General features: G+C 35.9%; 1 protein-coding gene across 2 annotated transcripts in view; it reads left to right on the top strand.

Annotated features, from left to right (window-relative positions):
* LOC120501346 (macrophage mannose receptor 1-like) overlaps positions 1-12,693 on the top strand; it is a 33,075-nt gene that overhangs the window by 12,798 nt on the left and 7,584 nt on the right. For both annotated transcript variants that reach the window (XM_039707497.1, XM_039707507.1), the window contains exons 12-23: positions 1,577-1,776; positions 2,057-2,184; positions 2,796-2,883; positions 3,453-3,588; positions 5,292-5,330; positions 5,437-5,600; positions 6,672-6,739; positions 7,151-7,251; positions 7,989-8,131; positions 9,221-9,326; positions 10,111-10,307; positions 11,889-11,991. In XM_039707497.1, the coding sequence (XP_039563431.1) occupies positions 1,577-1,776; positions 2,057-2,184; positions 2,796-2,883; positions 3,453-3,588; positions 5,292-5,330; positions 5,437-5,600; positions 6,672-6,739; positions 7,151-7,251; positions 7,989-8,131; positions 9,221-9,326; positions 10,111-10,307; positions 11,889-11,991 (1,473 nt within the window). The remainder of the gene's footprint in view (positions 1-1,576; positions 1,777-2,056; positions 2,185-2,795; positions 2,884-3,452; positions 3,589-5,291; positions 5,331-5,436; positions 5,601-6,671; positions 6,740-7,150; positions 7,252-7,988; positions 8,132-9,220; positions 9,327-10,110; positions 10,308-11,888; positions 11,992-12,693) is intronic.

Below are 12,693 nucleotides of genomic sequence, written 5' to 3' on the forward strand. Positions count from 1 at the left end.
GACAAAACATATTCCAGACCTCCAAGCCCCAGGGGGTACAAGGCCCCCATCCTATCTTGTTTTTTTTTCTGGGAACCAAGGCCAAAAAATAGCACTTCAAGATATATTTACATAAACTAAGCTTAGTTTCCATCTGAGAGGGGAGGATGTTCATAAATCTATGGGCCCAGTTGGGATCCATCCCAGGGTGGTAAGAGAGCTGGCAGATGAGCTTGTGAAGCTGCTCTCCATCATTTACCAACAATCTTGGCTTACTGGTGAGGTTCCAGGTGACTGGAAGCTGACCAATGTGATGCCCATTCACAAAAAAGGGTGGGAAGGAGGATCTTGGTAATTATAGGGCAGTTAGCCTGACCTCAGTACCCAGTAAGGCAATGGAGCAGTTTATACTGAGTGTCATCGCACGGCGCTTACAGGATGGGTTGGACTCAATGGTCTTAAAGGTCTCTTCCAACCTATTGATTCTGTGATTAGAGAGGGTTGAGGGAAATTACCTCACCTCTTACATCTCTTATATCTCATACTGATGATTTTTGTCAATTATGCTAATTTTATAAACTTACACAATTGTATTCACCCTGTGGTGGGCTGGGAATTTTGTGGACATTTTCCATATCTGCCCCTGGAGGCCTCCAATAAAGACCAACCTTTATATTTCCTCCTATACTAATGTTATCTCAAAAGTGTGTTGTTTCATTTCTAGGTTCTTTAAGGCATCACTACCACTGGATTAAATCTATGCTACTAAGGAACTATGTTCCCTAGTTCTAAACTGTTTTCCAACTTTATCAAAATAAATCCATGATGACACATATGAACATTCTGCCTTTGAAATGGAAGTGTCTTTGACACATGTACCTGGCAGAAGTGAGGCTGAAAATCAAATCCTGGGTTCAGTTTTGAGTCCCTCACTACAAGAAAAATATGGAGATGCTGCAGCATGTCCAGAGAAGGTCAACACAGCTGGTGAAGGGTCTGGAGCATGAGTCTAACAATGAGTGGCTGAGGGAGCTGCAGTTGTTTAGCCTGAAAGGATGTTGTAAGGAGGTGGATATCAGGCTCTTCTCCCAAGCAACAAGTAATAGGGGAAGAGGAAATGGCCTCAAAGTGCATCAGGAGAGCTTTAGATTGGATACCAGAAAATGTTTCTTCACAGAAGGGATGCTCAGGCCTTGGAATGGGCTGCCCAGGGAAGTGGTTGAGTTACCATCCCTGGAGGTATTTACAAGATATGAAGATGTCTGGATGTGGCACTGATGGTTTAGTGGTGGGGCTGATGGTGCTGTGTTAATTGGTTGGACTCCACAATCTTACAGATCTTTTCCAACCTAAATTATGCCAAAGCCTTGCCATGAATGGCAGGGGAAAGAGGCAAGCAAGGAGTTGTTTATGCATTCAAAGTGAAGGGACAATGATGAAGGACTTGCTGGTTTCCTCTTTTCATGAAGCTTCTCCTCTGATTGGACACTACACTTAATATTTCAAATAGTCTTTTGTAAATTAATTACATGAGCCATAAAAATGTCGAAAGAGCCTCTTTAAAAAACGTTTCAACTTTCTTTTTTATCTTGTAAAGGGAAGGAAGCTGGTTGTGTTGCCCTTAGGACTGGAAATGCAGCTGGACTATGGGACGTTCAAAACTGTGAAGTAAAGGCAAAATTTATCTGCAAAAAATTAGCTGAAAAAGTCACTGTTCCTGCTGGTTCTGAAACAGTTTCTGATTTCAAATGTCCTTTGGGTTGGGATACAAGCAACAGCACTAATTCATGCTTCAGAGTAAGTATTGTTTTTTGCCATAGTCCTACCTGGGAAACAGGAGAGCACCAAATAGTAATTGAAACATCACCGAATGGCACAATGTAGCGAGCTTTTACACAACTATTCAAATATCACTGCAGTTTTCACTCTATCAGTGATAAGTAAGGTTATCCAATTACTTTTGAATCCATATTGTAATGGATAATTGTAATGGAAGGTTTACTTATTTTTCTTATGCAAGGCAGCCAGCAGATTTCTGTTTAGCACACTGAAAACACAGTGTTCCACCTGCATCTAGGGTTTTTTGAGAGAAGAAGACCAAAAGAAAACATGGTTTGAAGCCCGAGATTTCTGCAGAGAAATAGGAGGAGACCTGGCTGCCATTAGAAATGAAGAAGAGCAAACGGTGATAGAAAACTTAATAAGGTAAGCAAGCAAACTGTCTAATAATTTATATTAGTAATTTATACAGTAATAAATAATGGTACTGTTGTTTTGCTCCTGAGATAATTATTTTAAAATCTATCTGGTTTTCATCATAGCAATAAGAAAACTAACTGAGAGAGTGTCTCATATGAGTAATGTTTTCAAAGAATTTTTGGAGCTTCTAAAATGTGTCATAACCTGCAAACATTTTAAACTCAGATAAAAACCAACCAAACACCAGAATTTGTTGAATGCTTCTCCACAGACCCTATTCTAAGCTTGTTTAGTAAATAATTTTGAAACCAAATTTTGTCTTCTAGTAGCCTGAACATTTTATTTCTGAGAAAAAATAACACTATAATCACAACATCAATGAAGAAAAACAACATGCTCTGTTTTCAATACAACCATTTGCAAAGCAGGAAATTTTAAGGTGTGAACTTCATGTACTTGCCAGTGGGAGTTTGCTGACCAACAGTCAGCATCAAGTTTAAAATTCCTGCATTGAAATGTTCATTAAGTGTCAGAGTTATTGTCCCACGTAACTTTTAAAATTGAGTAGAGCTAACAACATATATCTTCTTCCACTGTACATTTTTTTCACACTCTAGAAAGAAATCCTCATCATTTCAGCCTTTCTGGATAGGTTTGCAGTGTTTGGATCCTGATGGTGGACTTTCCTGGAGTGATGGTTCTCCGGTGAGTGTTTCACCATGCCAGTTTCCTTCTGTTCTGACATTTTTTCTGTTGGAGAAGTTTCCATGACTGGTGTGTTTAAAAGGTGTATAAGAATTTCCAAAAATGCCTATTTTGCAACAGGGTAACTCTGAATCATTATTCCTCATACTAGATTGGAAAAAAAACAAAAGAGGCCAATAAATCCTGAGGTTATGCCATTACAAAAGTGATAAACAACAAAGGACTATTTTCAGCTACAAAAAAAGATTATCCAAAGGCACAAATGAGAAAGGTCTCTCCTGATTTTTGTTAGTCTGTGGTGATAAATTGCCAGTGACTTTTTCCTGTTTTTTATTTATAATGTCATTTGAGTCCAGTTTTTGTGGGACAGCTACAGACTGTTAGATGCTGCATAAACTCAGAGCCTTTGTTTCCTCTTGCAGTGTTTTGCAATTACTTTAATAGGTCACATTTTCTTCACAGCCAGAGGAGGGGGAAAAGGAGTGATTGGAAACTTTTGGTCTACTTCTCATTCCTTATAGAGTACAGTTTATTTTAAAATAAAAACCACAGGTGTGTTTTCTCTGTAGGTGAATTATCAAGCAAGAAACTATTTTTACGATCCTACTTTTCAAGATTGTGGAGCAATCAGTGAAAACCCTTCCTTGTTATGGATTAAGGAGCACTGTGAATACAGTCACAACTGGATTTGTGAAATAAAGAAAGGTAGGTTACTTTTTACTCTAAACTCACCTTAGGAAGAAATTCAAGTTGAATCCATTCTATCATAACAGGAGACTCTACAAGTTACATACCGGTAGAAACTTTTGTTTATTTCACAGGAATTTTGCACACAGAAAAGGTCAAGACCTTTGGAATACAAGATTTCAGGTGTTAACAGTAAACTTTTTTGTTCATTATAAAAAGTATATTCCATGAAAAGCTTTACTAAAATTACACTTCTTTATGTAATTGTGTAATAATAGAAAATATGATGAAAGCAATCTTAAGAGCTTACCTTGCAATATTCACTGCTCTGCACAAAAGCAGATTTTTGTCAAAACCAAAATTCTGACTGAGGGAGGAAGAGAGGACTATAATTCAAAGAAAAAAAAAAAAGATAAAAAGAAGAAGAAAAATACTATTTTGAATTTCCATATCCTCTGTGAAGTGAAACTTCACTCCTCTGCTCAAATGTTGGTACACAACACAGTAATCACCTACTCTAAATTAAACAACACTACCAACATTATAGAATTGGTCTTTTTGTAAGATGACATGTAAAGACAAGCTTGTAACAACAGGCCTGCTGTAACAAGAAGATGGTAATGAATGCTTCAAAATTTAAGACTGTTTCACATCTTCATCGCATACTAGTAGAAAAATCTCTACTTCTCTGTTTTTTTTCTCAGCTATTGCTGGGAAAAATATTCCGTGAATATTTTTCAAGAGGAATAGCTATGTGTTGGGCTATATAATTTACTTCCCACAGTAACAGCAATGTTCCTTTGGTGGCTCCCACACTAGCCCCTGGGCTCCTTCACACTAGTTTCATTTACTACTTCTCTAAAAATGTAATTTCTATGCTGCTGAATTATTCAAAAGAATTTCCTAACCAAAGCACATAGTCTCAGCTTCTCATACTTATAAAGCAATAATCATAGACCTCTATCTCAGAGAGATGTGAAGATGTTTTTCCTGTTTGTTCCTTTGTGAGTTCTCACCTGCATAATCACCACAGCTAAAAATCATTAGCAAAGTGTCAATAGTGGCTGTTCACTGTTAATCAGTAGTAGCATATGAATGGCAGAAATTAGGGCCTGAAGAAATTGCCATCATTAGTCAGCAGCGCATAATGGCATGCTGAAATAGACATATTACTTCATACTAGAGGAACAGAAGTATATTAGGGTTTTTTCCTTTTAAATCTTGTGACCATTTTCTTTTTAAGATTGTAACCAATCATACAATACATTGTTTTTAAAAGCTGACCTTTTTTTTTTAACCCAAGCATGTGTAAAAAAGCAAAAATTTGTTTAGTATTTTAATTTCTTGTTCAAATACAACACAATTTCCATGGAGAATTGTTCAAAGTCTACCAACATTGGAGTATTTTCCCTATTTTGTGTTCTTTCATAAACAAATATTCAATCAGACTAACTTCAGCCATCCAATTTAGGAAATATTCAAGATGCACTTATCAAAAATCTGCCAAGACAGAAATGTAGGCCTGAAATACATCTTTCATTCACCAAGCATCCATTTTTAACTTTGCACCAAAGATGTCATATAATTATATTCTGCTTTGAGTATGTAAAATGTGAAAAGTTAATAGAAATTAAAATAATTTCTATTAATTGAACACTTATACTGGTTTAACATTTGGGAATTATTTTACATCATCTTTCTTTTATCCCATTTCATTACAGGGACACCCTTGAAACCAGAACCTCTGGGCCCTTCTACCAGTAAGTTTCTGTTTATTTTCACTTACCTAAAGGGTGGTGCAATGTAACACCACCAGCTTTGTATAAGAACTGAGAAGAATGCAGAGATTTCTCTTCTGTGTTACAGCATATGAAGTCACAGAAGATGGCTGGATTATAAAAGGAGACAAACAATATTTTTTCAGCCCAGAAAAGACCTCTATGGAGAAAGCCAGAACATTCTGCAAAAACAACCACGGAAATCTTGTTACTATTGGAAATAATAGTGAAAGAAAATTTTTGTGGAAATATGTAAGGGGAGATTTTGTTATGTTATATGCTACGTGGCTTATATACCCTTTGTACATATCCTCTGTCTGTGCAGTACAGAAGAATGTGCTTTTTGCATAATATGACCACTTTTATCAAATATTACTGCTACTAAAATTTTATTAGGATTAGGTTTAAATATTCTATGAAAAAATATTTGTGGTACTAAATGAATCTTCACTTTAGGAAAAAAAAACTTGTAAAAGAATTTACTGTTTACTAGGATGTGTATATTCTTGTCTATTTGAGTCTGAATGGAGTTCTGAGCAAATACTTAAGGAGCAATGAACAGGAAGAGTTGGTATATTCTCAGAAAACTCTCCTGCTGACAGGGTGGTTGCCTCTACTCTGAATATCACATACTAGAATACAGCATTGCACATAGATCAGGTAGGCAACTGCCAGTGTAGCTTTGATGGTCCTACCTGATGGTCACGTTGCTCTCCAAAACAGCTTTTCAATGAAAGGCTGGTCCAGGTTGGACTGATCACTCCAACAACCCTTCATGGATCAGTTTTCCTGCACCATGACCGAAGCACAGCAGGGGAATGCTGACAACTTAATAACATGGTTGGTACCTCAAACCTCTGCCATAATCCTGCTTGGTTTGCTAATACCAACATAGCCACACAATCACCTTTCTGAGGCACACTATTAGATGTTTGCTTTTATTGTGTGGGAAAGGATATGATGGGAGGAGAGCTCAGCCAGGTTGAGATACAAGAATTACATAGCTGCTTACAACCAGGAAAGTATCAACAATTTTACACTTCTTGTTTTTCTCAAGTCTTCTATGACTTTTTCTTCTTAAATTGAGAACAGAACTCTGAAAGCTTTGATCATACCAGTAATTCAGCCAAAAATGGGAATGTATCAACAAAAATAATAATAATAAAGCAAAACTATAAGTTGTATAGTATCTCAGGTGACTGTGCACAATCATTTAAAGAATATGTATTCACTTTGCTTCCACAGCACAATATTTACACTTTTTTTATTAGATTACTAATAAATATTATAAAACACTAATTAAAAATATATTTTTATGTTTAGATCTTAAAAAATGGCAAACTGAACTCATATCTCATAGGATTAATCCAGGATGCTGATCGACAGTTCAGGTAGGTAAATAAGCTACATCAAGATCCATAAAGGGCAGTTGTAGTAGTATTGTACTGCCAAAGTTCCTTCTGGAGGAACCACTGCAAAGGAATTAAATGCAGATTCAGAGTGATAATGCTTGTTGAAATGTGTGCTCTCCCTTGGTTAAACTACACTGTACAAACACATTTCAAAATGGAACTTTTGTATGCTATGAATATGTCGATAATAGTATCTGTTAAAAATAAAGGTATTTTTGTCTTTGACTTGATATGCAGGGATTTGATTATATAAGGTCTTTTAATTCTAATGAAAACTCAATTTACAGAGAGACTCAGCTCTAATGTTTAAAAAATATTTTTAGTATGTTAAGGAAGATTTTTCTCAAGTGTTTAATGGACATTGTCTCAGCAACAACTACTGTTTTTCAGTTGGATGAGTGGAAGCCCAGTGCACTATGCAGCTTGGGCACAGGATGAGCCCAACTTTGCACAAGCTCAAGAAAATTGTGTGGTTTTAAATAAAAAAGATGGTGAGTTACACAACTATTGTTTGTAAAGCCATTTTATGGGTGCTGCTCTTCCAATGTTTGTTTGAAATCTCTTGTCAATTTTCATCCCTTCTTTACCAGAAATTTTGAGAAATATGCACTATAAAGAATAGTTGTTACATCTGAGATTTCTTCAGAGGCAATATTATCCATAAAAGTGGAGTCTAAGAAATTGATTTTAATGGGGAATGCAGTTGCAATTTAATCACTGATGTTTCAGCTGCACAAAGAAAATGTTCAATTCAAATCAAGAGCAATCATTTTTTAAAATCATTATCATTAGATAATAGTGAATTGAAAATATTTCTGAATAATAGAAAGTATTTGACCTTATAATAATAGTTTTATAATTTTTTTTAATAATTAGATAATATTTTTAGTAATAAGAGAATTGTTAACAAAGGAATAGAACATATATAGATTTTCTCATTCTATAGTGCTTTCACTGATTAAGCATTACTTGGCACTTGCATCTTTGAGTGCAACAAAGCTGTTTGGGAGGGTTTCATTGAGAGGCCAACTCATCTGGCCACTTCTCCCCCAGTCACAGCAGGACCAAAGTGCCCCTCTATACAGGGACAATGGGAGGTAGAGCTGAGCTAATGCAGGTTATCCCACATTCCCAGGCAGACTGCTTCTGAACTCCAGAAACCAGTTCACTTTTCCACAAATTTCAATCTTATTCAGTGTCTTAGTACCTAAACTTTAATTGATTTCAGGCTTGTGGAATGATGTCAACTGTGGTTTTTCCAATGGCTATATCTGTGAGAGGCACAGAAGTTTTATAAATGCAACCCTTCCTTCAGCAGTACCTTCAGCTCCTGGAGGATGTCCTGCAGATTGGATTTTATTTAAAAATCAGGTATGATACTTTCATGTAAGCACAATGATATTACTGCTTGGGAACACACTTAAAGATGTACTAGAGGCCTTTTGTCTCTCAGAAATGTTTTGTCAGTTGCATTAAAAAATGAACCCATTGGCTAATTACTGCAAAATTGTGGTTTTACAGACGTTTAATTGTTTTCTTGAGAATTGGTCACCTGAGGCACATTGGGAAAACTGTTACATTGTATATATGTTTCAAAAAACTGGAGAACTGAATTAATCTGAAAGCACTGGGCATAGCACAAAATCATTCATTTGAGATGGAACAAATCAGAAATAAGACAAATCTTTGCTAAACAGGCTTCAATGCCTCTTCCCAAAAGGGACAAACTTGACGTGCTTAGTAAGTGAGGGTTCTCTTTCCATACACACCACATTGTTATGGAGGCACCCACTGATATTACACCAGGTGAGTTTATGCCAGGTTACAGTCATCAAAGTTATTATTTCCCACAAACCGTGCAAGATAATTCTCTGACTGTGCTACTGGCATGACACAGAGCAGAGGGTGAGCTGCAAACATGGAGGGCACACTGGTAATTATCAGAACTTTGAGGGTGAATGTATATTGGCAACGTGATGGCTACACAGTTTTTAAGAAATGAGTTACATACTTCCATTAATAAGGGAGCTGTATAGTGAAGAAGGCTGAATAGACACAAGAGTACTCTGACCACAGACACTAGGTCAGAAAGGGTTTTCAGAAAGTTCCAGCAATCCCACACCTGGGCTGGGCTTTTACCCAGTTAGCACTTTGTCTTTTACTTGTGGTGGTGTATGGCTTCTCAAAACCTCTGAGTTAATTAAAACATTAGATTCTCATCAGACTCCTACTCTGGTTTGTAAATAGCTATTTGAGTTTTGTTGTGACTTTCTCAATCCTTTGCAGAAAGACAAAGAGCAAATTTAAAACTTGTAAATGTTTTGACTTGGCTCCAGATCCAAGTTAACTGAAAAAATATTTTGGGGGTCTGGATTAGGCTGATTTTTACTTAAACTAGTGTAATTCATACCTAAATTCTTTCTCCTGTCACTCTAACAGTCTATACTTATTTTTCCCTAGTGTTACAAATTTTTTGGCTCTGGCTATGATAACTGGAGTACTGGAAGAAGAGTTTGTGTGAGCCTTGGAGGAAATTTGGCAAGCATACATAATGAACAAGTTCAAGGTATAGTGCAACAGCCCCTTAGGTAATAGGGAGCCTTTATTCTGTATACAGTGGACATTTCCTGCAAAGAAGGCAAGTGTCAGTGTGTAAATATATGCTTTTTATAATTTGTGTATTCAAATTATGCTTATACGGCCATGGCATGAAATGTTTTTAGAACTGAACAATCTGTTTGGGGCATGCTAGTGATGCTAAGGATTGCTTCTTCATGTTACATGCAAAGTGTCTTACATTACTTACAGGCACGAATTAGGATAAAATTAAAAATCCAGATCTGGCATTTGTAGCTTTAGGCATGGTCTGTTTAGAATGCATGGTCTGTTTTTGCCAGAAATAGAATGGGATATGCTTTTATACCTCTGCCTAAATTCTGCAACTTAATTTAGCAGAATGTCAGAGAAAGGCATATTTTCGTCTTGTCTGTGATCCCTGGCTTTCATTTGCAGCTGTACATATTTCCATCAGTTATGTGGCTCATCCTGACTGCTGAAATAAGTGAACTCTTTAGATATCATGGTGGTCAGACAGGCTTTTCTTTTTTTTTTCTTTCCTCTTTCCAATCTTGCTCCATTGTTCTCAAATACTTTGAATCTTTGAGATTTTTCAAGGGCAAGAGCTTGGCGTAACCTTGAAATAATGAAATCAGGTAAAATTCTGATCAAATACAATTAAAATGTTTTTATAAGACTTTAATGAAAAAAAAGTTAAGTAGTTGTTTATGAGTTGATGTTTTGACTGATCATGTAACACATTAATTTTCTCCCCTGTTGGTTTTTTATTCTAGCTTTTCTCACGTACCATTTGAAGGATGTTTCAAATGATCTTTGGATTGGCTTGAATGATTTGCTCAGTGAACTCAATTTTGTTTGGTCTGATGGAAGTGCTGTCTCATATACAAACTGGGCTAAAGATTCCCCAAAACTTGTAGAACCTGTTTTGTATGACAGTCTGCATCCAGAAGATGGCCTAAATCGGCAACAGGTAAATACGGCTTAGTGTTTACCATCAAGTCTAAATCTGAGGAGCAATACCACTCCCAGCAAACAGCTCACTTCACTACAGACCTTGCCCCACTGGTTGGTCATCTATCTTTACACTGGGACTAGACATAAAACCTTCCAATGTTTGAGTATTCTAGCTATTTCAGAGCATAAAATGGCATTGCTAATTTTGTCAAAGTATTTGGCAAAATTGCAGCAATGGACAGATTGAATAAAAGATTGGATATATTGAATAAAGTTAGCAAAGTTATTTTCTTTTTCATAGTAAAGTGTTAATTTTTCAGAGAATATAAATGCAACATTAGAATTTTAGAAGTCAACACACAGTAATTTTCATGTCTATGAAGGAAGGAGAAGAGGATGCAAGAGGAAAGAGTTCAGCATTTTAACTTTTCGCCTTTTTAAAATTCTTGAATTACTAAGGGCCAGTAGATGTCAACTACTTTCTAAGCCCATCAAACCCTCTCCACTTCTAGCACTTAAATCTCATAATGCTGTAAATAAAATAGCATTCTACATAACCATACCAATACAGACTTTACATACTCACATTGCCTATCTTCTATTTATTTATATATCTTGCTTTCCAAACTTGCCCTTCACAATATGTCATTCCACTCACTGTCCATTCTCCCACCATTTTTGTATCCATACCTTTACAGAAGTCAGGGATCTGGGTAACCAACTTAATCTACACCTGAGCCAATTCATCTTGCTCTTCCCCATGTAGCCATTGGTCAAGGCATGCAGGAAGACATAAATGACACTGCACAAACCATAGCTCCACTGCAGCTCTAATAACACTAGGAAATACCAAGCAGGAAAAAAAAAAGTGCAAAAGTACATCCTGCTTTTCTCCTTCACTTCAAGACACTAACAGCTCTCTCCTTTAAAGGATCCTTTTCAAAGGCCCAACAATTACCCCATGGCAGCTTAGCAGAGGAGATTGAAGCTTGTAATAAACTTGTAATAAATTTCAGCTTCTTAAGCTGATCTTGTGTAGCTGAAAGAGAAATTCTAAGAACTAGAGCTGATGAGAGCTCTGCCAAGGACTGTAATCTAGGCGATTTTGTCAAGAATCAGCACTATTTATAGCTGTCTTTGTAAGTGAAATAAAAAGTACAACCTCTATTTCATTCTTATTCAAAAACTTAGTGATAGTCACCCCTTAGTTGGGATAGATAATGTGGAAGAAAGTTCTTGAAAATAAGAATGTCTTTCAAGTATTTCTCCTGAAAATAACTAAATGAACAAGCAGGCTGAGCTGAACAGTGTACAACAGGGGAACTGGCCACAACACAGGGGGTCAGAAAGGACAGAGAAGGATGAATGAAAGATATTTCTAGAGTTGTAACACACCCTACAACATCATAAAAAAAAAAAAAAAAAACAAAAACAAAAAAAAAAAAACCCAAACAAACAAAAACACAAAAAAACCCCAAAAAACAAAAAAAACCCCCAAAAAAACAAAAAAAACCCCCAAACCTGAAACTACTCAGTTATAATACTCTGTTTTATAACTTCTAATATGCATGTATATTAATTTCCTTACTTCCAACAGTTTGACTGTGTTTCTCTGAAGAGAGGTCCTGCTGATGACACAGGAAAATGGAATAATGAGGAGTGTTATAAGCACAGAGGGTATATATGCCAGAAGAATAGTGGTGAGCTCTGTATTATTAATCTTGAAAATTATAACATAAGGATAAAAACAAATTTTCTTGTTTAATATACTTTATTTCAGTTTATTTTTGGTTTTGTTTAATTTTGTTTTGGTTTTTAGGTAAAGGATCAGTAAAACCTAAGGGCCCATCCCACTTCCCAGCGTTACTTAGCAATGTTTTTGAGAAAACATAGCAGAATATAGGAAAAGAAAATTATTTTATTTTTAAAAGTGCAATTAGATAGATGAAGCCCAAAACCATTTTAATTACATATGTTCATAACAATCTATAGGGTATCAAAACTAGTAAGTTTAACACTTATCCATATAAATCTTATAGTCATTAAGCTGCAAAGAGTATTTGAAAAGCAGGCAGGACAGATGTGTATTTTTGAATGATGGGGTAATTTACCTCTGCAATGTAAAATACTGTGCACTTACTGATTCAAAATTATCAGAGGTTGAAAATACATTTCTTTTATCAGAAGTGTTGTTTTGATGTTATATTTAATTATAAAAAGCTAAGAAGATGTTCCATTCAATTAGTAATTTCATATTAGGTTTGTAAATAACAAAGATGTTACTCAATTGCTCAAGTCAAGTATGTGACTCCAGATTTAACTACTCCTGGGGCTTTTTTTTCCCTTTTTTCCTACAGATCCTGAACTTTTGTTGCTCAAGTCAAGTATGTGACTATAGATTT

Source organism: Passer montanus, unplaced genomic scaffold (assembly GCF_014805655.1).
Source record: "Passer montanus isolate IOZ18808 unplaced genomic scaffold, ASM1480565v1 scaffold10, whole genome shotgun sequence".
Taxonomy (NCBI): Eukaryota; Metazoa; Chordata; class Aves; order Passeriformes; family Passeridae; genus Passer; species Passer montanus.